This window comes from Rattus norvegicus, chromosome 4, assembly GCF_036323735.1.
Source record: "Rattus norvegicus strain BN/NHsdMcwi chromosome 4, GRCr8, whole genome shotgun sequence".
NCBI lineage: Eukaryota > Metazoa > Chordata > Mammalia > Rodentia > Muridae > Rattus > Rattus norvegicus.
In genome coordinates, this window is record NC_086022.1 from 182,214,876 (window position 1) to 182,241,176 (window position 26,301).

The following is a 26,301-nucleotide window of genomic DNA, read 5'->3' on the forward strand; positions in this document are numbered from 1 at the left end:
TCATCTAGTCTCTCCCTTCATGTCTTGGCAAAATAGAAGTTGTAGTCAGCACCTCTGCTTCCTTGCCAGCTACTGTGACGATGCAAGCTCACAGTGGGATGGCCGACTTTCAGGACCTCACAGAGTCTCCTTCATGTTACTCTTGTACATCTTTAGAATCTAACTTCCCTTCTAAACTGTAAGAGCACTCAGGTTTGAGATGGTGGATACTTTTTGGTTTTATATTCTCAGAACTTAGCACAGAGAATAACTATATGAAGTGCTCATATGGTGTCATCTCTGATTGAAATGAATATCATCTGGAATATTAAGGAAACATTTGGAAACTGAAGCAGGGGCTGTATCATACGGGAATACACACACACACACACACAGACACAGACACACACACACACACACACACACACACACAAAGAGTCATACATTGCTAGGCAAAGGGCCATCTGCAGTTTGTTTCTTTGTTGTGAAACAGGACCACTGAAATATTTCCTGTTGTTTGAAGGAAAGTATCTAATATCTAATGAGTGGAACAGCAGAAGTTGAGGAACAGAGCACCTTAGAAACTCTGGGCTATTTTCAGTGCCTGCCTTGGAAGCACAAGGCTTAGAATCTGCTCACAAGTGAGACATGAGCTCTTCTTCCTCCATAGGTGTGAGGTCAGTAGTTCAGCCCAGAAGCCATTTTTTGAGCAAATTAGGATTGTGTGAGTATTTGGAACATTTATATCTCTATTGTATTATATAGATTAAATATATAAAGTTTCTCTTCTCTTCTCTCTCTCTCTCTCTCTCTCTCTCTCTCTCTCTTTCTCTCTCTCTCTCTCTCTCTCTCTCTCTCTCTGTGTGTGTGTGTGTGTGTGTGTGTGTGTGCATGTTTATTCCTAAATATACACATAAGATGTGTTAAGTCACTGCAATGTCACTGGTATGTATGGAATAACTAGCTGGTGTGCCCTTCTTGGGGAAGACTAGCCCTGTCCTTCAGCATTCATTAGTTGCCTGTAATTCTTTGTGGAGGGCGGAACCCTCAGCAGCTTTCCCTGCACCCACCTTAGCATGTTATCGGTGCTGTCCTTGTTCAGCACATGCTTGGTCATGTTGGTAAGATTTCATGGGTGTAGCTTCTGACATGAGATTGAGGTCATCACAGGACACCACAAGCAATCAAACAGCAGAGTTGTGGAGCGCAGCCCCAGCTGATACACCTGTAGCATACATAACCCCTGCATCAAAGGCTTAGAGGACATTTCAGAAGAGCAGGGTGGGAAGACTGAGATCCAGCGCATCAAGGAGTTTGCTGCAAGGAATCACTGTATTTTGTAAAGGTGTTAAGAGATAAAATCAACAGACTAAAAAGCCTTTTCATTTTTATTTGCAAATTAAGAATAAATACCCCTTTAGCTTTCTTTTCTAAATTGCCCAGAAGTAGAATGTCTGACTGGAAATAGATGTTTAAAGTAAAAATGCCTTATGTAGTTGTCGCTTTTGAAGTAGTGGTTGCCGAGATAACTCTGATTGAAATGATGATGTTGAGGGGAATTACTTCCCACTAACCCTGAAGCCACACTGCAGACTCTGCCTTGGGAATTGGCTACCTGTTGTGTAAAGGGCGTTTGAGCTTTGTGGGGCTCCCTGGACCAAGAAGGTTTATGGGAGCATTGCTCCAGGAAGGTGTTTGGACTGGGCTTCACAGCCTTTTCCGTTGGTTGACTTTTCATTCTAGAGTGCTAGTTTATAGTACTGTGGAGTGACCTTCATTACCACTAAATTCTCGCTTTCTGTCACTGGCAGATAAGTGGACAATCAGCCTCACCCCGTAGATGCTCTCTGTAGCTAGGCTGCTGTCCATGGGGCAGAGGCCTTCTCCACTGACCCTGCAGATAGACTCCATGGCCATACTGCTGTCTGTAGGCAAAAGCCTTGTCTGCAGACTTCAATGTACTGTGCTTCTTTATTTACCTATCTTTCCTTTTGAGACGGTGAGCCTGGCTGAGAGCCACTGCCTCTACCTCCCGAGTGGAGATGATAGGTGTGCACGCCAGGCTGCCATGTCTTTAATTTTGTGTCCTTGCTTCCATACCCCCTCGGCACACTTTGAATTTATATAGGAGGGGACTTATAGTAATTATTGGTGAATGGCCAGCGAGACCTAGTGTCTGGACAGTGTGAGTGTGTAGATACAACTGCAGGAAGAGAACACTTGCAGGGCTGGACAGCACTCAGCCTGTTGTCCCTGGGACTCATCTTTCCAGTGGGTGATGGGTACCCAGATCTCCAGGTAGAGGGACGCTCACAGCTGGTTTCAGCCTTCACAAAAAGAAAAACAAGCTGAAACTGGTTGTTCCGAGAGGACATCTTTAAGAAGGTGATCTCGGTTTCTTGAAGCACCAAGTGAGCCTGTTGTTTTGGATCCCTCTCAAATAAAGGTTTTGCTTTTGGTCAGCAGTTGTTTTCAATTAGATGTTGAATTAAATGCATCTTTTAAGAAAGTAATCTAGATTCTTCCGCATTTAAGTAATCAGGAAATCATTCTGAGACAAGTTAGTTAAATATGGATTTTTTCCCTTAAGTTTATTTTACTTTCACCATATAAAAAGTGATGAGCTGCAGGCCAAACATCCTGACCCCAAAGACAGAGTGCTGTCCCCACTCCAGGCCTGTGGTTTCTGAGCTGTCCGTGGTCTCAGGATGAATACCCAGGACCTCGTGTCTGCAGCCAGCACAGCTGTCCTGACAGGTTCATGCAAGGAGAAGAGTCAGGCTGGGCTAACGTTCCTGGAGGCGGGAGAGGCTGGAGTGCTGAGCTCTGGAAGTGGCGATGCTGCTGCAGTTCTTACCATGAATCTTTCAAACAATGTGGAGAAGCCAGAGCTCTTGAAATATGAACCCTCTCCCCCTCTTCTGAAGCCCAGGACATTATGGCCAGTGATAGTCACAACAAATGAGTATTTTTGGAAGGACTGCTCTGCACGGAGCTAGGAGACAGTTCATAGTTTGCCTGCTGTCGTGTAAGCCCTCCGTTCGGGAGGGTTCATGGTAACTAGGCATGCATACTAGGAGATGACAATACACAGTGTATGGCTAAACTGGTACTGTCAGCTCACTGAGAGAAGTTCAGGTAAACCAGATGTGGAACTTCATGCTTCGATAGTGACTCCTCAAGTCAATAGAAACCAGCATAACAGGATAGCATGTTAGCTTGTGAAGACAGACACAGTCAGCTTCTTGGGCAAGGGGAGGGCGGCTCTCATGATTAGCTCAGTAAGGATGGTTTAAGGAATATACTTAAAACCATGAAGAGACGTGACAGGAGCTGCCAAGATGATCCAGGGAAGGCATGGCCTGGAAGGCGAGCGAACTCAACCCTCAGTTCTTAAAGTATTTGTAAAAGTGATGGCTGAAAGTCCTTTTCTTCCTTCATACTATTTCTTAGAAATAGAATGTTGAGAAAAAGCCCCGTCTAGAATATGTCTTCATTTTTACTCAGAAAACTCATCTATAATGTTCTATGATCTTGAACAAAACCTGGCTGGTTATTATCAGAGTAGCCCTGGAGCTCAGAGGTAACGTTCAGCTCAGTGTCTGCTGAGGGAGCATTGGGGACAGGAGTTGAGATGCCCAGAACCTCCATTAAAAAGCTTTATGTGGGAGCATGCCCCCATAATCTCAGTCCCGGGAAAGCAGAGATGGGAGGATCCCAACATCCAGTTAAGCTGAAGCGGCGAGGTCTGGGTTCAGTGAGAAACTCTCTCTCAGGAAACAGGGTGAAGGGAGACCAGGGAGAACAGGTGTCACCACCCTCTGCACAAGTGTAGACCCTGAACTCATTTTCTTCAGTTGACTGGTGCTGCCTGTTTATGTGCAGTTCCTATTCAAGTCATCTTTGTTATGGTGCACTGTTGATTTAGCATCACTTGCTCTGCTGCCAGCACTGTTGGCCGTACCTGAACAAACCTGGCATGAGTGAGTAACTGTTCTGGCAAAACTGCCTCCCCTTTCTCTCGGTGCTGCTCCCTCTTAAGTAGCTTCCCTGACCTCTCCTTTTAAAGGTTGGGAATACCCTATTCTGTCAGATCTTTCTCTGATTCTTCACATTGTTTGCCACTCAATCAGATCTCACTTTCCAACATGGGAGCTTCCTTCTACAAACAAACTTTACCTTCATTGTTTGGGGTTGAAGGTTTGCACTAAGAGCGTGTCTGACTGTATTCCAGCCTGAGAGTCTAAAGGAGTGCACTAAGGGCATGCCTATATTCCAGCCAGAGTAGCCATGTTGCTGGATTAAAATCCCTATAATGACAGTTATAAAGAAGCAAGAACGTATAAATAAGCAAGAATGTCACTTTGTCCTAAATGGAGAATGTACGTATTAGGCCACATTCATTATTGCTAGAGATTGGCTTTTAAAGATTGTGTGTTTTCTCTATGTGGGTTTGTGCTCATGTGCCCACGGAGGATAGAACTGGACCTGGAGTTACAGGAAGTTGTCAGCCACCTGATGTGTGTCCTCTGTGACTGTAGTAAATGCTGTTAACTGCTGAGCCATCTCTCCAAACCTTCCCCCATGTTTCCCTCAATTTGTTTGTGGGGCTAAGTGATTATAGAAGCCTCTGGGGTGTTGATTTGCAATTGCATCCACCTCAGGATTCTGGAGGCCTGGGAGGGGTAAGGGATCTGAGGGTGCTTTGCTCCTCACTTTTGCCATTTCCTGCTGGTGGAGATTCTCTTCAAGGGCCTTGTGCTGTGCTTCCTTATCTCATTTCTTAACACCTTACCATCTGTCCTATATTGTGGCTTTAAGGTCTGAGTCCTGAGGGCTTTCTGGAGTACCCTTTACTTACCTCAGTTTATGCAGTCATTGACTGGCTTTCATCAAGTTCTGGTCAGAAGATCTATTGCAGATATATCAGACTGCTTTTGTATGTTAGACACTTTACTCCGTGGCCTTTCCTATGCAAAACCAGTCTTAATTTACATATTTTTTATTTTTGTTAATTATTACCATTTTAAAACCATATTGAAGACCTGGGGAGGACTAGCCCAGTAGTAGATCATTTACCTAACGCATGAACGTTCAGACCCTGAGTTTGATTTCCAACTTTGCTAAGACTTGCAATAAGGCATAAACCCAATTGCTTACTGTGGTTTGTTTCCACGTGTATAACTTGTATTTTTGAGACCTGATTTTATTTTGTAGTTGGAACTGACCTGGTACCACATGGCCTTGAACTTGATACATCCCTTCCTCATCCCCAGGTGTGTTTTTTAAAGGCAAGCATCAGTGCTAATGGGTTCTGGACCTCAGTGACTGCTGGGGTGCTGGGAGGGGCAGAGGGTAGGGGTGGAGCTTGAGAGAGTCCTTTGCCAAGGTCCATGTGGTACTCTTGATGTCAGGCAAGTCTTTGATTGGAATGGCTGCTTTTTTGCATTGAAAGTGTGATATATTTTTCATATCTAGTTTGATGGCCTTACAGCTTGAAGTAGTGGTTTTAAAGGGAAAATGGGTTTATTTAAATCAGTTATTTTCAGGCATCCAATGACAGCCACTATTTTCTTGGAATTATAGATAGTTCTTTTTTGACAGAGAAGTCAGACTTTTCTCCTAGGAGAAGGGGAAGGGAGTGGGGACAGCTTTTGGGATATAAATAAATAAATAAATAAATAATAAATAAATAAATAAATAAATAAATAAATAAATCAGCCAGCCAGCCAGCAAGCCAGCTAGCCATGATGCATTCCTCTCCCTCTCCCCTTCCCCAGCTTTTGGGCTCTGTAGAAGCCATGCAGCTCCCTGTGCTGAGCAGTCTGAAGAACTGTCCGTAAGCATTCTTTCTACACATACATTCTGGAGAACACTGTTCTGTGTTTTTGCTTGTTTATGACACTTCCATTTAGTTCTTGGGATTTTTTTTAAACCTAAGAAATGTTTTTTGGGGTTTAGGGTCTTTTGATTTGTCTAATGACATAGGGAATCTAGTTCAGTAGCACCCTGTAATAGCTTCCAGGGCTGTAGACCGATGGACAGAAAAAGGCAAGAAGTAAGGCTTCCCTGTAAGCCATTGTCACTGCTGACCAGGAGCTGCAGGCAGGGCTGTGTCTCTTGCAGAACTTCTGTACTGCAGGGTTTACTGTGGCAGCAGTTAAGGTGGGCTTCACCGCCTCACTGCCATCACCTGTGTAGACAGACAGAGTGCCACCGTGCTACCTTTTTGGTTAGTACTTAATTTAAAGGCCGTTTTATATTTTATTACATTCTTCAGTTTGGGGCAAGCAGCTCCCCTTCCCATCTGCCTGCCTTAGTTTGGAGGAGGAGAAGCCACCACAGCCTGTGTTGGGGGCTGCAGCTCCTTGTGCACCTGCTCTTGTTGCCATGGCCAAAGGGTGCTTCCTGCAAGAGAGCCAGGTGAAGAAAACCCAGCATGTATCCATCTGCGTGCTGCAGAGGTGTCTATCAGATGTCTTTCTTGTCTTATTAATGATGACTGGCTTTTTGCTAGAGAATAAATGTGTTACTTTGAGGGGTAGATTACAAGGGCAAAAACAGTGGCGGCTCTTGTGCTTCTCTCTCCCTTTATTCTAGGGAAACAGGAATAGACTCTTACCTAATTTCTTAGTAATAAGTGAGGGAAATAGACAGACCACTCCCAGTCAGTAGTCCCTAATTTCAGAAGAACAGAATTCCTGTAGCCCAGCTTGCTGAACCTTGACCTGAGGGTGAGGAGTGATTGGCAGGAGCTCACAGTGTGGAACCTCAGCTCCCTGCCTGCAAGACACCTTTATAGACAGTCGTCCCAAGTGGTTACAGGCATGGTGACTTCTGTAACTGCGGTTTCATTATTTCTAAAGGGGACTTAGAAAGGTTTAACAGTTCACCTTGAGCATTTTGATTCAGGTCAGCATTTGGCAGGGTGGCTCAGGCTGACATTTCCTGAAGCTTGAGTTTTGTCCAGATGACTTAATTGGTGCTTTGGGGTGCACAGCGGCTTCTTTCCTGAAGATGGGAGAATAATCAGATCTGTGGAAGTAGGAAAGGGAAGCTGCTGGTCTTGCTCTGTGGGGCCTTGTTGGCAGGCCCCTGCTGACTGCAGGAGTCTCAAAGATCCCATGGGTTACAAAGAAAGAAGAGAGTGAGCCTTATAGTACATTGTGGGGAAAGCCCCCTCCCTTAAACTGCAGCCTGTGACTTCTTGTGTGCACACGAGGTTGCAGTCTGTGTGGTTTCTGCTTACTGAAGCTGTTTCCTATCTCTTAGTCTACTTACAAAGGTCTCCTTTTCTGTAAGCAAGGCCAGGTTTTGTTGGTGGTGCCCTTAACCCATGTGCATGACATAGTTTTCCAGCTCACCACTGAAGCTGTTCCAGGCCAGTTGTCCTCAGTGTACTGGTGACTTGTGCTCTTGCTTCAGCTTGTGGCCTGATGTCTGTAGAAATCGTTGGCCCTCAGAGGTTTGTCTTTAATGCCAAGAGTCAGCATTGCCTATGTCTCCCCACACGCCAGCTCTGCACTCAGCCTGCTGTCCTTACAGTTGTTTTGACTGCGGTCTGCTGCATGCATTCCTATCTGTTGTTCATCCATCCCAGCAAGCAAACATTGATTCACACTGTTCTCTCGTGGGAGTGAGCCCCGCCGTTTTTCTGTATGCTTGCACATCTGCATTGTTTTCATTTTCTGTTTTAAATCCATGTCCCTGCATTTCTGCTTTCTTCTGCACGTGTGGGAGAGTGTCAGAACCAGGACTTGTCATGCATGCTGTGCAGGTGGTGTGCCACTGAGCTATACCACAAGCCTGTCTGCATGCGTTTATGCACAAAGGGACAGTTTGGGCCTTGGAAAGATGACAGTCATTTAGAGCACCTCTTCTTACAGAGAACTTAGATTTTTAGTTCCCAGCACCCACCTGGTGGTTCACAAAGAGTCGTAACTCCAGATCCACAGAGACCTGACCCTGGTCCACATCTGACCTTTAGGGCACCTGACACATACATGGTGCACATGCATATGTGCAGGAAAAGTATACCCAGAAAAGAAATAAACTTAAAAGCTTTAAAAAACCCACATTTTATTTATGGTAGAGGTATAGACATTAGGATTAAATAGGTTTCCTGAAAGGCTGGACCAGAGGACTCTCCCTGTCTCCTCCTCTCACTGTGAGCTCATTGAAAGTATACTTTAAAGCCCTGTCTGGAACTTAGAAAACAGTGTCATTAGCTGTGAATTATTTTGAGGGTGTGTGTGTGTGTGTGTGTGTGTGTGTGTGTGTGTGTGTGTGTGTGTGTGTGTGTGGTGTGTGTGGTGTGTGTGTGTATGTATGCTACTTGTATATGTGTATATGTGACTGTGTATGTATGTGTTCATGTGTGTGTGTGCATACCTGCATATGTATGTGTGTGCCTGTGTGTACATGTGTGTTCATGTGTGTGTGTGTGTGCATGCATGCATACCTGCATATGTGTTTCTTTCTGTCTGTGTGTGCATGTATGTATCTAGGACACACATTAATAGATTGATCTCCTGTCACCCTCTGCTTTACTTTCTATAGCAAGGTCCCTTCCTGGACCTGGAGCTCCTCTGTTTGTCTGGCTGCCCGTGAACTCCAGCTCTCAGCACTGACTCACAGTGCACGAGTACACTGCCATGCCCAGTGTCCGTGTGGGTGCCAGGGCTCCACACTCAAGTCCTTGTGCTTGCACGGCAGGCATTTTACAGATTTCGCTGTCTCACCAGACTCTGCGTTGGACAGCAATATTGGTTTTGAGACCAGCTCCCACTGGGGTGCCCCAGCTGACCTAGAACTCACTTTGTAGACCAGACTGACCTGGAATTCAGAGATCCACCTGCCTCTGTGTCCTGAGTGCCGAGATTAAAGGGGGATTCCCCATGCTCCTACCAAATTTCAGTTGATAAGCATACATTGGACTTTCACTGAGCTCCTTAAAAATGAAATCATCAATATTATGTTATGGATATTAATTTGAAGACGTTTTATTATGATCACTTCTTGGACATTTACTAGGCTTTGTTCCAGCCCTGAGGCAGGGCCCAACATGGAACTACACACCCACATTTAGGAGTGACAACGGGGCACAGACAGATGTGTAGTTTCTCAGCTGCTGATAGTGCAGTGAGGAAAACTAAGGGCACACAGGACGTTGAAATCGTTAGGCTGTGGGTGGTAATAGAGAGTCTGAGCAGGCAGGAGTTGAGCACAGAGCTTGGGAAGGGAAGGCTTGAGTCTGATGGATTCCAGGTTTGTGGAGGGGTGCGGGTGTGGTGGGGAGAGGAGACTGCCTGCGAAGGACCTGAGGAAACTGTTTTCAGAAAGCACAAGGACATGTCACTAGCATTGATAGTCACAGCAGCCTGGGAACATGGCTAGATCCACATGTCATTGTTCTTACGACCGCACTGTGGTGATATCACCAGACCCAGGACTTCTGGAAAATTACACTGCATCCCTGAGCGGTGAGGACACTCACACAGGGATCCCTGGAACCCTGTAAAGTGGGTTTCTATTGCTGCTGAAACAGCCTGCCACTGAGAGACAGAAGACTTTGGAAGAGACTGAGGGAGCAGCTGTACAGGAAGGTGCCAAGCCCAACACAGATTCTACAAGCCATCTCCTTCTGTAGGAAGGACGGGGGAGAAAACATGGACTTGAACAAAAGACCCCAGGACACCCCTGCCTTTTTACTGTAAGCTTATTTTTTATAAAATATACAGGGGGAGGAATCTGGCCTTCTTAGCTTCATGATCTTCCTGGCGCCATAACTGTGTGAGGAGATCATCCACTCCTTTGTTCACAGATTCACAAACAGCGCAGGTGCATGGAGTCAGTGTATTGCCCCTTAAAACCACTCCGCCACCACTCTCAGCCACAGAATTGTTACCTCACCTTTGTGATGCACCAGGGATTTTCAGTCCTGTAGACTCCTCTGCTATAGTGCAGTACCTCCTGTGTTTCTCTAGTGTTGACTTGAGAAAAATTGACATGAGTTTTCTGAGAGCTGATACTTATGTTAAAGGTTTGCACTTGAGAGATAATAGGACATATATTTTATGCCACGAATAGCTTCTTCTGGTATCTTAATTTTATATCTAAAATAGTTATATCTAAAGTAGTTTTATATATTTGATATAATAGATATTATTATATCTAAATTTATATCTAAAGTAGTTATTTTATTTGGAATCGATAGATATATTCTAAAAAGAAAAAAAATAAAATTTGAAATTTTAGGGGCTATAATGTAGTGAAAAATCTGCTACACCCAAAAAGGTAATATCCACATAAAATATTACACAAAAATACGTAGTATGGGATTCAAAAGCCACTTATTAACTATTTCTTGACTATTTTAAATAGGAGTGTGTGTGTGTGTGTGTGTGTGTGTGTGTGTGTGTGTGTGTGTGACAGCAGATACGCTTAACCCTCTTGTTTCTTGTTTCCTTGGATCATGATTGAACTTCAGTAAATACTTCTTAGTAGGAATACCATCTCTGGCCACCACCAGTGGAGGAGAAGATATTTTCTTAGATATACAGACCCTCTCCCCATTTTGATAGCTCTTTTCTTCCCTCATTTTGAAAGCATAAATTATTTACATATGTAATGTGCTTACTGATAGTCAGTGTCAAACTCTACTAAAATTTGTGATCCTCCCTCTATGACAGGTTAACAAAGCGATTTGTGAGTTTCCATTTCTCATCAAAAGCAAAAGGGAAATGATCAGGAAAACTAGTGTGAGCTTGTCAGGCCCTGTGCAAGGCTGTGTGGTCTGTGTCTGCACATGGCTGCATGGTCAGGTCCTGTCCACGACTGTGTGGTCTGTGTCTGCACATGGCTGCATGGTCAGGTCCTGCACACGGTTGTGTGGTCAGTGTCTGGACATGGCTGCATGGTCAGGTCCTGCACATGGCTGTGTGGTCTGTGTCTGCACATGGCTGCATGGTCAGGTCCTGCACACGGTTGTGTGGTCAGTGTCTGGACATGGCTGCATGGTCAGGTCCTGCACATGGCTGTGTGGTCTGTGTCTGCACATGGCTGCATGGTCAGGTCCTGCACACGGTTGTGTGGTCAGTGTCTGGACATGGCTGCATGGTCAGGTCCTGCACATGGCTGTGTGGTCTGTGTCTGCACATGGCTGCATGGTCAGGTCCTTCACACGGCTGTGTGGTCAGTGTCTGCACATGGCTGCATGGTCAGGTCCTGCACATGGCTGTGTGGTCTGTGTCTGCATGGCTGCATGGTCAGGACCTGCACATGATTGTGTGGTCAGGTCCTGCACACGGCTGTGTGGTCTGTGTCTGGACATGCTCCCTTCGCAACAGTGCTCTCTTAGGTGTGCACTTGAGCTCTTAATTCGGCCCACGAGTTTCTCACTCTTCTCCTTAATGTTCCACTCTTGTTCATTTTTGTCTCCTCCTTCATGCCAGTGAAGCTGGGATTGGGCTCCCTCCCTTAAGTTGTCCTTTCTTCCTGTATCCCCAGCCTTGGCGCCACCTTTTTATCTTTGGAGAATCGACTGTGGTTTCTAATATGGTCCTCATCCTTGTCACTGAAGCCAGACTCGTGCAGTTCAGACAGCTCTGTACCATGGCGTTTCCTTCCCATGGCATTGGCTGTGTGCTCCGTGAGAACTGCTTCTGCGATCCTCCCATAGTCTTATTTATATCTAAGTACAGCATGTATTTGTAAGTATGTATACACACACATCAAATGTTCTTCCTTTCTCCTAAGGGCATGAGCTCCCAGGCGCCCATCCCTAATGTATCCAGCAGCAGGAAGAGCATCTTACCGACCTGAGAGGGAGTCACATGTACCTTGCCCTGGCTCTGTGTGCATTAGACGTTGTTACTGAACCAGAACAGCAGCTATGATGACTTAGGGATTCAGTTCTACCTGTAAGATCTAAACAAGGTGATCACCGAACTGCAGTCACAGTTTAAGAAAACAGCATTGTCAGATTCTTTCTCCACTTTCCTTTATTGATTGGTCAGTTGATTGCTCTTCATGCTCGGGAATGAACCCAGAGTCTTCGGCTCTCCCCAAGCTGGCTTTGAACTTGTGTTTCTCCTCCTCCTGCCTTAGTTCTCCTTGCTCCCTATACTCAGGAACACTGTGCACAAGAGCATGCTTGGTTTGGCTGCTTTTGTGCTGGAAGCCGAGTGAGCGTGCAGGGCTCCCCTTGTGCCATTGACCCTACCCATCACTTCCTCATGTTGTGTGGTGTGCAGTGGCTTGCCTCCAGCTTTCTCTTTCCTCTTGCATTTTACTAAAAACAGCAAGGAGAAAGCAGGCTGTGCTAACAAGCCTTTGCTCAGACATATCTTCATAAATATACATTATATAAATAACACATAATGTATAATACACACACACACACACACACACACACACACACACACACACACACACACACACACTTGTAAATTCTGGTTTCTGCTTGGTAGTCTATGATATTATACCTGTCACTCCATGGCAGAAGTCACCTTTACCTCACTTCTCTCTGAGCTTCCCAGAACCACTGTTAGCATTCACTGGTACACCAGCAGTTTGTTGTTGTTAAGCTAGTTTTTAATCACTTTATTCTCTCATATGTTACATCCTGATCACATTTTATCCTCCCCCTTGACTCCTCTCTTCCCTTCAGAAAAGCAAAGCCCTCCGAGAGATATCAGCCAAACATGGCATATCAAGTTGCAGTAAGGCCTCTCCTCATATTTAGCCTGGATGAAGCAACCCAGAAGGAAGAGTTGGTTCTCAAAGCAGGCAAAAGAGTCAGAACACCCCTCACCCCTGTTCCCTCTGTTAGGAGTCCCATAAAAACACCAAGCTACATGGCTGTAACATATATGCAGCAGAGCTAGTCTAGACCCATGCAGGCTCACTGATGGTCAGTTCTGTCTCAGTGAGCACCTGTGAGCCCCTGTGAACCCGTTAGTTGATTCTGTGATTTTCTTGTTGGTGTCTTTGAGCCTTTCAATCCACAGACCCAGAGAGACTAAGTAGTAACAGGAGGGCTTAACTGGGCGGGGGCGGGGGTTCATGAGTCTCCCTGGGAATAGGAGGTAGAATAGATATTGCCAGTGGTCTGGGGAGGGCTAAGGACTAAAAGGGAGGGAGGGATCAGGTGGGGGAGGATAAGAGGGAGAGAGTACTGGGAAAGACAACTAGAATGGAGGGATGCAATTCAGGGGCAAGCTAGTATGCATAGTGCAGTGGAAACTCCCAGGAATCTATTAGGGTGACCCTGCTCAGAGTCCTAGCAATGAGGATACTGAGCCTGAACTGACCATCTCCTGTAATCAGACGAGACTCCAGTGGAGGGATTGGGACAGCAACTCAGCCAGGAAACCTTCAGTGTACAATTTGTCCTACCTACAAGATGTGCTAGGAAAAAGGTGACACAGAAATTGTGGGAGTGACCAACCAATGACTGGTCCAGCTTGAGACCCAGGTATTGAGAGGGAGCCCACCCCTAACACTGCCTGGAGGACCAGAAACCAGAGGCCAGATGGCTTAGAGACCTAGGATAGAACCAAACATGCCCAGCAAAACAAAACAAAAAAGGTAACTGAAGTCACTCCTAATGGCACAGTGCTCTAGTTATAAACAGATAATAATGCTCTATCAGAGAGATTCCATCCAGCAACTGGTAGAAACAGATGCAGAAACACACGGCCAAACATTAGGTGGAACTCAGTGAATCCTGGGGAAGAAAGAGAGGAAGGATTGTAGGAGCTCTCTTCCTTAAAATGCGGCTTTTCCCACCATGGTCTTTGCTCCCCCAGAACTCTTATTGTTGCTTTATGGAAATGTTTGTATTCCAACACAGCTCTTCAGAGAGGACCAGGTTCTTTCTCTGGCCCCTCGCAGTTCTCCCAGCCCCGACCCATGCTGTCGTTCTGAAGCTGCCTCTGTACATTGCCAGTGGTCTAAAAGCCCCTCATGAGGGCGGTGCTCTGTAGATTGGGTAGCCACAGTGTGGCTGCCCTCCACTTTGTATTCACTTCCTTTGAGCCTGGTGGTGCTGCCTCATGCTCCTCCCCTTCCCCTAGCAAGGATTCCAGCAGTTGGATTTGGTGTCCATACACAGTCAAAGTGGTCACATCTTACCATTATCCAGGTACAGTTACAGGTGACTTGAGCCATGTCACTTCAACTCCCTACAGACAGCAGCGATGGGATTTCAGAGTACTGAAGTCCATGAAGTCAGGTGATGACATTGTGGGCAGAAACCAACACATCAAGTAATGTTTCTTGATCAGCTCCTTCACAGTGAACACTGTGTTAAGTATTGGAGAAACTGTCATGAGACACTCCTGTCGCTGGGTTTAAACCACAGCAGGCTTTCTGAATGTCCTCGGCCCTGGAGAAGCCATGGACATTACAACATTTAGAGAGAAGTTTGCACCTATGATGATTAGAATGGTGTTTTAGGTGTATTATGTGCAGAGCTGTTTTTCTTCGTGTATGTGTACAAGTATATATATGTGCCCCTCTGTATGTTTTTATATGCATGTATATGTGCTTATGTGTGTATATGCATGTACAGGGCAGAGCTTGATGTCTGATGTCTTCCTAAATCACACTTCATTTTGATTTTTGAGACCGAATGTCCAGCAAGCCCCAGCTTTGGGATTGTGAGAACATTCTAGTACAACCAGGTTGTAATGGGCACTGGGGCTTGAACTCCGGTCTCAGGCTTCTACAACAGACACTTTATCATTGAGCCACTCCTCAATCATTGCTCTACTGTTAGTTGGCTAGACACTACCCTCTGATGTCTGGTAGGAAGGTCTGGAGGTCACTGTCCAGCATAAGTTGCAGCATTCTGTGGGTGGTGGCGGCTGTTCACCTCCTTCCCCTTCCTGTTCACTTCCTCTTCTCCCTCCCTTACCCCCTTCATTTCTTCCCTTATTTCCCTACTGTATTTTCTTTTTCCTGTTTCCATCTACATTTCCCCCCTCTGTCTTAAATTAGCTCTAAGCATGTCTTCCCAAGATCTGCCTTTGAAGAATTTAGCATCAGAAATGGTGCTAATTTGATGCCCAGGGCCTTCACAGGAGGCCTGGGTTCTCATGGGTTCCTCATTGAGCTTCTCACTGAGCTCCTCCTCATTGAGCTCCTCCTCAGTAGGCTCCTCATTGAGCTCCTCATTGGGCTCCTCATTGCGCTCCTCATTGAGCTCCTCATCAGGTTCCTCATTGAGCTCCTTGTTGAACTTCTCATGGGTTCCTCATTGAACTTCTCATTGAGCTCCTTATTGGGTTCCTCATTGAGCTCCTCATTGGGCTCCTCATTGAGCTCCTCATTGGGCTCCTCATTGCGCTCCTTGTTGAGCTTCTCATGGGTTCCTCATTGAGCTCCTCATCAGGTTCCTCATTGAGCTCCTCATTGAACTTCTCATTGAGCTCCTCATTGAGCTCCTCATGGGTTCCTTATTGGGTTCCTCATTGGGCTCCTCATTGAGCTCCTCATTGGGCTCCTCATTGCGCTCCTTGTTGAGCTCCTTATTGGGTTCCTCATTGAGCTCCTTGTTGAGCTTCTCATGGGTTCCTCATTGAACTTCTCATTGAGCTCCTCATTGGGCTCCTCATTGCGCTCCTTGTTGAGCTTCTCATGGGTTCTTCATTGAACTTCTCATTGAGCTCCTCATTGGGCTCCTCATTGAACTTCTCATTGAGCTTCTCATGGGTTCCTCATTGAGCTCCTCATTGGGCTCCTCATTGAGCTCCTCATTAGGTTCCTCATTGGGCTCCTCCTCAGTATGCTCCTCATTGAACTTCTCATTGAGCTCCTCATGGGTTCCTTATCAGGTTCCTCATTGGGCTCCTCATTGAGCTCCTCATCAGGTTCCTCATTGAGCTCCTCATTGGGCTCCTCATTGAGCTCCTCATTGGGCTCCTCATTGAGCTCCTCATTGGGCCCTCATAGGGTGGAGCTGTTAACACCTCAGAGCCTGCAGGTGAGCATAGCATACTTCAGGAAGGAGACAGAGGCATCATCCAGCTGTCTCTTGGGTGAACTCCTTAGAGGTGGATATTTTACCTGCATCCCTCATTTGTTAAAGTACTAATTCCTTTTGGTTGTGGTTTAGACATGGTTTTGAGGTTGTCATGTCTAAGTGAAATCCTGTGTAAACTAGCATGTAGAAAATGAGCCACTTCTGTGCTGCTGTGAGCAGATTTATTCAGCTGTACAACATTATTTTTTATTTGTTAGGAAGAGTTTTGGAGGAATTTGCTTTATTCTCTTCTTTTTGGTGGGCAGAACTCAGCAAGGCTTCTCTAAGTTGATAAAATATATTCAGTATGTGGAGGCAGCCATTAGTAGTCAAGGCCGTTTGGTCAGATGAATCCTGCGAGATACTTAAGCGCTGTGACAGGTTTGCCAAGGGTGCTTTGCTTCTCTGACAGAAGCTTTTAACCTGATTCTTATATCTGTTATTTCTCTCCATTTAATATTTGTCGGGAAAACGATGAGATTTTTAGACACATGGGAAGATTCCTAGGTATTCTACCACATGCTTAACTTGACACGAAGTGTATAAAAACCTGAAGGTGCCTGGCGCCTTCTAGCCCTTGCCTACATTCTCTGCAAGGAGTGTGGAGCCCTTAGGGCTCAGCCAGACTTGTCAGAAGGAAGCTGGGTATGGTGGCTGAAGCCTGAATCCCAGCACATGCCAGGCAGAGGTAGGATTGCCAGGAGCTTGAAACCAGCCTAGTAGACTACACAGTGAGTTCTAGCTCAGCCTAGGCTGCAGAGGGAGGCCCTGTGTGAGGAACAAAGACCCTGAATGAGCTGTCTCGTGTCACAGCTAATGAGAAGCTGTGGGTAGTGTGGCATCTCTCTGCCTGGACAGGTGGCACGAGTGTGACAGCGTGGATGTCCCATGCTCTGGTTTATAGTGCACCAGCCTGTGTAGCCCCACAGCACAGTCGGCCAGCCTCCCCAGAGCCCTGGGCTCTTCTGTCTACCCTGCTGTCTTTGTTTTGCTCTCTTGCTGCACTCCCTTTCGGGTTGTGTGAAGCTACAAGTGCTGCCTTCTCCAGCTGGATCGATCAGTCGTTATGACCTGTGGCCTCCGAGACAGTGCCGGTAAAGCCTGCAGTTGGAAAGTTGCTCCAATCAGATGACATCAATAAAGTCAGTTTCAGTCGATTTCTAGACTGAATCTTGCAAAAGAATTTGGAAAGCAAGATCTGTTACCATATATTAGGTAGAATGTCATGTGCGACTGGCCCACACAGTTTCTTTGTTTTCTTATCCCTTACCATCCTGTCCATCAGAGGATGGCTCTGCACCATCTGTGTGGCTAAGGATGCCCTTGTTCTGCCTGGTTTTATTTATTAGAAGCGACTCATACGAGTTTTTGTAGGCCAGGCCGTCGCAAAGTATAGGAGTGCGGACTGAAAATTAGTTTACAGCTTGGGTGTTGAAGAGTGAATCACCCCCAGTAGTTTGTGTGAATGCTGCTGCTGATTGAGCAGCTCCTCATTTACATATGTGTTCATTGACATACATATGTATGTAACTATTTCTTTGACTCTACCACATCTGCCTCTGAAACACAGGGTGGCTGAAGTGCTGAACGCAACAGGATGCCTGTGTTGTGGTTCTGACACCATCCAGATGCCCAGCACTTGTATTGGGATATTTTTAACCGTAAATGAACTAAAAAAAGTGGGTACTTGAGGGTTGCTAAGCGTGATCACAATGTCTTATCCTCTTGAAAAGGAATAATGGAAGACATACAGTCCGTGTACTATTGAGCTTTATGCAGAAAACAAACCTGATTATTGAGAAATAACACTCAAATACTTACATTTGTTTTTTACTTTTGAGACACAGAGTCTCATTATTCAGTCCCTATTTGCACACCATTTGCCATGTAGCCCTGGCTGGCTTCAAACTCACAGAGATCTGCCTAACAAATGCCTCCTTGCCTTTACAGTTGACCATACTTTAGATGGGATCTTTTCTAAAAACAAACAAACAAACAAAAACCCCAAAACAAAAAATCCCAAGCCAACAGACTCATTTCTTCTTGATGCCACCAGGGTATAAATATATCAGTTTACTGCTATTTTGGAACAAGCCTAAGGAAGAAAGTGTAGATTGAATTTCTCTCTCCCCTTCCAGGAGAAGCATAAACAAGAGTTGGAAGACATGCGGAAGGCTGGGCACGAGGCGCTGAGCATTATAGTGGACGAGTACAAGGTAGGCTCAGGAGGCTTTGCTAACCATGCAGACCCCAGGGAGAGGGCAAGCTTGACTCTTAGGCACATGGAACCATGCATGGGTCCCAGGCCTTGCATGTGTCTTTGTGTACATGTCAGCCCTCTTCGCTGCCACAGACAGTGACCGGCTCAGCACACCCTCTGGGAGGAAGGTGGATTGCAGCCCAGGGTTTTGGTCTGTTGCCTCCTTGCTTTGGACGCAAGATAAAGCTGAATTGTCAATCAGATGGTGAGTGTGTGCAGCAGAGATGTCCACCCCACAGCCGCCAGCAGCTGAGGGAAAGGACACGCCCCAGGGACCTGCTTCTTCCCACTGGGTCCTGCCTCCAAGTGGCTACTGCTCCCACAAATACGAAGAGGTTAGAGCCACCATAATCTGTCATTTTTCACAAGGTCAAGTCATGTGATCAAGATTTTAACATACAAGCCTTTGTGGGATAGTTAAGGTCCAAACCGCACACTTTATTTTAGTGAGTAATCAGCCGAGTGGAGGAAGTGGTGATTGGTTACAAAGTTATACTATTGTATTTGCGACTGAAAATATCTGAGACTATCAGCAGAATGAAGTCTAATGTAAAATATTACATAATTAATTAACATGTTTATCTTCACCTGTGATGTGCTGTCTACCTTTTTAAAGGAAAAATATAAGATATTAAATAAATTAAAAAAAACTAATCTCTTATTTTTAAAATTAGCTAAAAAGATATATATATATGTAAATATATTTAAGTAGTAACAGTTTATAGTAATGTCATAGCAGTGATAATAGTAAAATTGGTATGGAATTTACTAAAAGTCAGTCATAGATCTCCTAAAGTTGGAATTATAGATTTTTGTGAGCAGTCACATAGAAGCTGGGAATTGAACCCAGGACCTCTGCAAGAGCAACCAGTGCTCTTAACCACTGAGCCATCGCTCCAGCCCCACAGTATCCCTTTCTCAACAAACATGTTGATATTAGTCTTGACACTGGTAGTAAGTGAGATTTAAATCACATGCATTTCTGCAATATTCTTTGCAAATGGCATGTTTGAAGGAGCCTGGCCAAGAGCTACTCTCTGTGTCTGCTGTTGCCATGGTTGAATATTCAAAGAGGATTTAAAAGTTCCAGTGTGCTCCATTGTAATTTACTGAAAAGAACTGGGAATGAATCAAATGTCCTACAGAGATGCATTGAATTTGTCATATCTAGATAATGGGTTTCTATTCAGACAGCCTAAACTCATTCCCAGGATCTGCTACTGTGTGGCTTGTTGCATGTGCCTCTCCTCACTGACTCTTCCTTAAGGTCCTCATGAAGCTCTAGGGAGTTGAGTCCACTGAGGAGAAGCAGCTCTCACACACTGGTGACTTCGGTGCTCTAGAAGCACAAGTGCAGCCAGGTTGTGTCATCTGCCACACTTTTGCTTCTTCGGGGTCAGACTGAAATGTTAGAGATCCTTGTGATTCTTACAGCAGTGTGCTCCGCCCTCCGAGACAGTCTCACCAGTCTCCTCTAGTGCTCCCTTGCTTCTTCCCACTTGACTTTAAGGTTACCTTTAGCCCTTCTTTCCCCATTGGTTCTGGCTGGTGTTGCCAGCTGGTCTGGTCTGGAGTCAGCCCACCCTTCCACAGTTAGAGTAAACTCACACTTTGTCTCCCAGCGTCCATCCAATGCTAACTGCGTCTCAGCTAGTGGGGTCACATGTCCACCTCTGGCCAGCACGTAAGCGGGTGTCGTGCATGCTGACACAGTTTACATCACTTCTGCACCGTCCTGAGTACGTAACAGTTCCTTGGTGTCATTCACTCCCTCTGGCTCTTAAAATTTTCGCAACCCCCTTTCCACAAAGATCCACAAAGTGTTTTCAGGGATGTGATATGAATTCTGGGTTAGCTCAGTCTTTGTTCTGTGCTTGTTGACTGGTTTTTTTTTTTTTGGGGGGGGGCAGGGGTGTCCCTGTGTAGCATGCTGCTGCTCGGGTGAGATGTCAGTTTTTAAAATGTCCAAATGATGTTACCAGTAAGCCTTGTCATGATGTGAACTTTTCTCTAAGAAGCAAAAGTTCTGACCTATTCAGCATCGTTACTGGGTTGATGAGATGAGAGGAGCTTAGCTCTTGGGAGCCTAAGAACATGGGCAAGCCAAGGCTGCGCTTAATAACTTTAAGATTTAGAGGCCCCATTCATGATCTCCAGCAGCTCATAGAGGGAGATACCTGGGTGGACCATCTGAAATCCCTGGATCTGGGCCTGGGCGGTAGCTGAGTTGGTCAGCATACCAGGTCCCCTGCGCCCTTGCCACTGGAACCAGCTTTCTGCTGGCCATGTGAGGGATTTAGTACAGTGAAGTAAATGTAATTTCTGAAAGGCCTTCCCTAGACTCTGGTGCCTGAGATTGTTGAGCACAGTCAACAGAAAAGCTTTTCTTTACTTGCTTGTTTAATGATCTTGGAATCCTGTTGTCTGGCCCAATCATCTCCTCAGGGTCACCGGTTAAGAAGCACAGAGCCCTCTGGTACACGAGTAGCCACATCACCACTGTGGTTTTTGTTTTAAGGTAATCTGAGCAATTGCGTGGGGATCAGAACACTGAATTCTGGTTCTCAGATCTTACAGGACATGATAAATGCCTTTGTTGTTTGTCGATGTCTTCCCGGGACTCTAGACGGTAGGTGCAACAGGGGCCTGTCTTCATTTAAAGTTCTGGACGTTACTGTGCGTCCTGAAAGGCTTTGTGAGCCATATTCATTCTGCTCCATTTCCTCACCTGTCAGGTGTTGCGCTGCATCTCGCTGTTGCCGCCTCTAATGTTTTTACCCCATTGCTGATTAAGTTGTATGGACCCATCCACTCACACGAACATGCGTGCCTATGAATGTGTGACTTCTCACTGAAATCCCATATAAGAAAAGAAGACATAATCTCAGAGGAAGGACGTAAGGGTAGGGAGGTCTTCCCTTCGTTTTTGAGAGTGTAGGGGACAAATGAGAAAATGCTGAGTTTTAATTGTAGCTAAGCGAGCAGAGTTTGACTTACGTCAAAGTGGTTTATAACAAACATCAGCCTTGTGTTTCTGGAGTGGGATAAGTGATCGCAGTCAGAGACGTCTTTATGGAGGGGGTCAGTACAGTGGGAACACCGAGGAAAGTCATGCATGGAAAAGTGTGCCACATTTACTGACAGATGGGACTCTGTGGCGTCTTGACTTCTCTAAAGAGAGAGCGCCCTCCCACACAGAGGCATTTGCTTGCCATTGCTCTCTGCAGTTTCTCCTCATGCCTCAGTCCAGCTAGTTCAGGGCCCATCAACACTTGAGGTAAAGTAATTTTCACTACCAGCCCCACTTCAAAAACGGTTTTTCTTTTCGCCCTAAATAACTTTGGGTAAAATTTTTCCAAGGGAAGTACTTAGTTGACTCAGTGTGTTGAAATCCAGCTTCTAGCTTGCTCTAATAGAGAGGGGGAGTTCTCAGGAAACTTAAGAGAAACATGTTGCTTTTATTTTATCTCACTTGGAGCTCAGTTCATTAAAAATTCCAGCTTGACAACAAGCAAGATCTGAACATATTTTTTTGCTTAAGATTTTTGTTTTGCTACTGTATAGAGGATATTCTCTTTCAGTGGCAGCTCCACCCTTTCCCACTGTCTTATTTTTCTGTTTGTTTTTTAACTTAAAAGTAACATAGTGTCTACTTAAAGATCAGTCATTAATAAAAGGTTTTTCTTTTTCTGTTCTTAAATATGGACTTAGAATTTTATTCTGTAGTGGTACTTATAGATTTTTTTTGTCTCTCTCACCTTGATTAATTTTGAAATTAAAGTACATTATTTTGCTATTGTTTAAATGAAAAGATTCAGGGGACAGTGGGATCTCCGTGGTTTTTATCCCATTCAAATAAATTTAATATTTACTTTTTAATTAAAAAGTTTAGGCCTTTTACAGATTACACTAAGCAGAGCTGTATTTCCCTGAGTATTTCCTGCTTCATGAGTTAAAATACTGAGTAGAGCTTGATTTTGTTCTTCACAGGTGGTGTCTAAAAAGTCATAACTATGAAGGTGTCGTGAGTTTTGGCACCTTGTGGGTAGCTGCACAATTTTTTATATCATTTGTGTGTGTGTGTGTGTGTGTGTGTGTGTGTGTGTGTGTGAGTGAAATGAACGTTACCTGCTTGGCCACCCACCAGGAGAGAATTTTCATGTTTCCAATAGTGGGTACCTTTTCCTTCCCCAGTCACTGTTGACATACATTTGGCCAAGCAGCATATATTTAAGAAACTCATTTTTGGCTGGGCGTGAGAGCACTCAGGAGCCTGAGGAAGGAGTCGTTGAGTTCCAGGCCCAACTGAATTGCTTAGTGAATTAATAGCCCACTTGAACTACTTTTTAAAATTCAGTATCAGAATAAATGTATAAACCAGCCAGCCAGTGAACCAACCAGCCAACCAACTGATCAACCAAGCAATCAAATGATAAACCAACCAGCCAGCCAACCAGCCTGCTAGTCAGTCAACCAACAACAAACAAAGGAACAAGTAAACAGCCAGCCAGTTAGCCAACAAGCCAAACAGGTAGCCAAACAACCGGCCAGTTTGCCCTTCCCTTATGGTATTTATACACTTAGAGGTGTCTTCCTCACAAGCACATATGGCCACTTTGTTCCTGCAGCCTGTTTCTGAGTGCACCTCCACATGCCATCTGTAATTCTCTGCATAATCCAGAAGCCGAGGTCCCCTCATTACTGCGAGCATGGATGCACTTGTAAACACTGGACTGTTTGATGAGAAAACAATGCAAGGGCAGATTCTTCTTACGATGAGAGCATCTGATGCTCCCCAGCCCCTCTATTATACACACACTAGCCAGAGGCACTGAAGTGTGAGGACTTAAAATGGTAAAGTGGTGTGAGGTTGCTGCGTACAGTTTTTTTGCAATAATCTCAACTCAGTCTTGGTGTCCCAGTTTCCTATAGTAACTGAACCATGTTTTGTGGGAGCACTGGTCTTTTGCTAATTTTTTTTTAAAGTTTGAATATGCCTTAAATTTCTGTTTGTAAGGATTGCACTGAGTTTTAGTAAATCAGAGTCCGCTATACGGCAGCCCCGAAGCTCACACGACTGCTGCAGCCATTTTCCAGAGCCTTCCCTGGCCTGTGCTTTATTGCAGCTCTCGGGACGACTGTGCCATTTGGTAAGGACGAGCATGCTAGCCTACTGCGTTCAGGAGGCTTTTCCCAGGGTGTACAGTTACTTCATATTATATAAAGTCCTTTCCCAACTAGAGAAACAACTCTGTTTTCTCACTGTTGAGTATTTTCCATTGATTAGATGTCTCTGGGTCTTCGTCCAAAGATGGGAAAAGTACGTTTTTAGATACTTTTATTTGAATCTCACCATTCTGTTAGCCCAAAGGTATGAAATAAATTTACAGCTTTCAGTTGTTTGATTGAGCATGGACGCTCATAAATTCCATGTTTTATCATGTGATCAGATTTTTCCTGGACACTGAAGCTGTTTGCTGTTGCCAGTCAAGCTTGGCCCAATGGCCTGCTGCTAGATCTGAGTGACTGGATAGGACTCAGCCCTTGGCCTGTTCTCCCTGGCCCCTCCCACCAAGCTCAATCTCACTGGAAGACTGAGGAAGGCTGAGTACTGCAGAATGGCTCTTCTGTGCCTCTGAGTTTACAGCACTGAGCCAGAACTCTACATGCCAGGCTATTCTTGTGGTTTCTTTAGCCAGGCCAAAACCAAAAGGCACTGGAACATTGGAAGAAATCTAGTTCTATTATAGGTCAGGGCTTTGCTTGGGTTGTTAGTGAATGACAGCCTGTAATGGGACAGGAGGGGGACGTCTGGGTGAAGGCACAGATCTTCTCTCTCCCCTCCCTCTCCTTCCTTTATTGCATAGCAGATCTCCAGGGGAAAACTCCCTCTGTAGTAAAGTTGAGAATGAGCAGATTTGCTTGCCCTGTGTTCCCTGAGTGCACAGCTCCTGCCTTCTCCTACACTGAGAGTTCACTGTACGACCAGCAGTGTTCTGTGATCAGTGCTGTTCAGGGTTAAGCATTTGATCAGCTTTGAAATTCCTTGCCTGTTTGACAGATATAAGAGAGAAGTGGTCAATTTGTTCTTTATTGTAGAACAGACCCTGAGGACAGACACCAAAGATGTAGTAGTCTGTAAAAGCCCTTTAACGGTCTTATGTGTAAGGAGTGTGGAACTGACTATTGAGATCAGAGAGACCAAGATGGATTTTAATTCTTACATCGAGGCCAGCTTTCTGGGCACACCCAGTGTGTGAGAACATCGGATTCTCTATACAGTTATATATTATTAAAGGATTTGCCCTACTAAAGCTACTTGGCCTTTGTGGGGGGTGCATGCTAGCAAACACAATGAATAACTTGGAAACTGTGTGACTATCTTGTTATAGGAAGGAATCTCCTGTCTCCTTGTCTTTGATTTATGAAGAGTTGTAAGTCTCTCTGTGTCAGTGAAAAGGGATTTCTGTGGATGAGTAACCTGCCACCCTGCCCCAGTCTCAGTCACAGAACCCATTGGCTTCATATTTTTATGGGATATCCATGTGACCCTCCCCCATTTAGAAAGTCTGTAAAGACCAGCTTGGGTTGGTGGCAAGGCTGCCAGACCACCTCACACTTCTCGTCAGCGAGATTCTTCTGTGCTTGTTACTGATAGCGTTGTTCCCGCTCCTAACTCCTGGGGAAGGTTCACTTCTGGGCAGAGTTACTCTTGACTTCAGAGTCCAGGTCAACAGGTTTCAGGAGATCGCAGGCCTTCTTCCTGCGGTGACTTCTGTCGTCTGCTGTTGCCTCAAAGCTCTGCTCCTCACTCACATCAAGGCAGGCGTGTCTTTGGTGCTGCTCTGATGAGCTGACTTGAGGCCAGCCTCTCAGCTCTCAGTGCTGGTAAAGGTTCAATGCGAGGAACCTTTTCTACTTTCCTGGGAGACCTGTTGATCCCACCAAATTGTAAAAAGTAATGATTTTAAATCTAGCAAATACTAAAAGTAATGCTGACACCACTTGGTTCCGACACCACGTCCATTTCCTGTATATGCAGTGAGGAACCTAAACTATAAATCTATCAGGAAGATGTTAGAGCAGTGCCACAGTGTAACTTCATTAGTAAGAAGGCGAACCTGCTGTCCCCATTATTAGGGAGCGCATCACCACCAAGGGGGTCTGCTGTTCCTCCCAGTTACCACGGCAACACGGGGAGACAGAGGCATGATGATGATAAGTGCAGGTGAGGGATGGAGGAGGGTTATCTATAATAAAAGCCAGATCCCTCCTGAACTGACCCAGGGCTTGCTTGTGCTTGGGAGGTTCCGACCTGTCCATTCCAGCTCCTCAGATGACTCCCCAGTGCCACCTTCCCACTGTCACAGACTTCCTGCTCTAGTGACCCTGCGCCTCCTCTGATCCACTGAGGACTCGGGAGCAGGAGGAGGCTGTCTCAGGCAGAAGTCGCTCTTGCTTTCCTTTCTTTGTTCTTTCAACTGAAACCATAGTTGTGATTCAAGTCACAAGGAGCAAGATTGTGGCATCTGAGGGAGGCCAGCCCACATGGCAGCTTTTCCAGAGGTTGAGGTATCTGGAAGGCAGACATGCATAGCCTTTGCACTGTGCTTAATTTTAGAAACTTCTTAATTTTAATGTGTTGTCCATGGCACAAAAGAAATTTTCACTGGGAGACTTCTGTGGTGTTTGAGGTAATGGCTCTTATGTTACTAGAATCCTGTAACGACAAGGCCAGCAGGAACCATTCCCTCTGTCCTGATGGTTTTCTTTGGCCTTTGCAGCCTGCAAAGCACTTTATAACATGGCTAGACTGTATTGAGTTTCCGCTAAGATCCACCCCATCAGCTAACATTTCTGTCTTTGAATTGTGTATTAATGCTGCACTGGTCCTCAGTCTACAGAAAAGCCTGTACAGGCAGACTCTGACACACACACTACATGCCAGCACTTCCGCACACACCCAGCATGGTAACAGACTCCTCCAGCAGCCTCTGTGTGACCTTCCCGCGCTCTTCTTTAAAAACAGAAAAAG

General features: G+C 45.4%; 1 protein-coding gene across 10 annotated transcripts in view; it reads left to right on the plus strand.

The window, feature by feature from the left end:
* Ccdc91 (coiled-coil domain containing 91) overlaps window positions 1-26,301 on the plus strand; it is a 172,018-nt gene that overhangs the window by 81,945 nt on the left and 63,772 nt on the right. For 7 of the 10 annotated variants that reach the window (XM_063286192.1, XM_063286190.1, XM_039107721.2 and 4 more), the window contains one exon: window positions 18,145-18,222. The exons of the other annotated variants lie outside the window; for them this stretch is intronic. In XM_063286192.1, coding sequence (XP_063142262.1) covers window positions 18,145-18,222 — 78 coding nt within the window. The remainder of the gene's footprint in view (window positions 1-18,144; window positions 18,223-26,301) is intronic. 10 annotated transcript variants of the gene reach the window in all.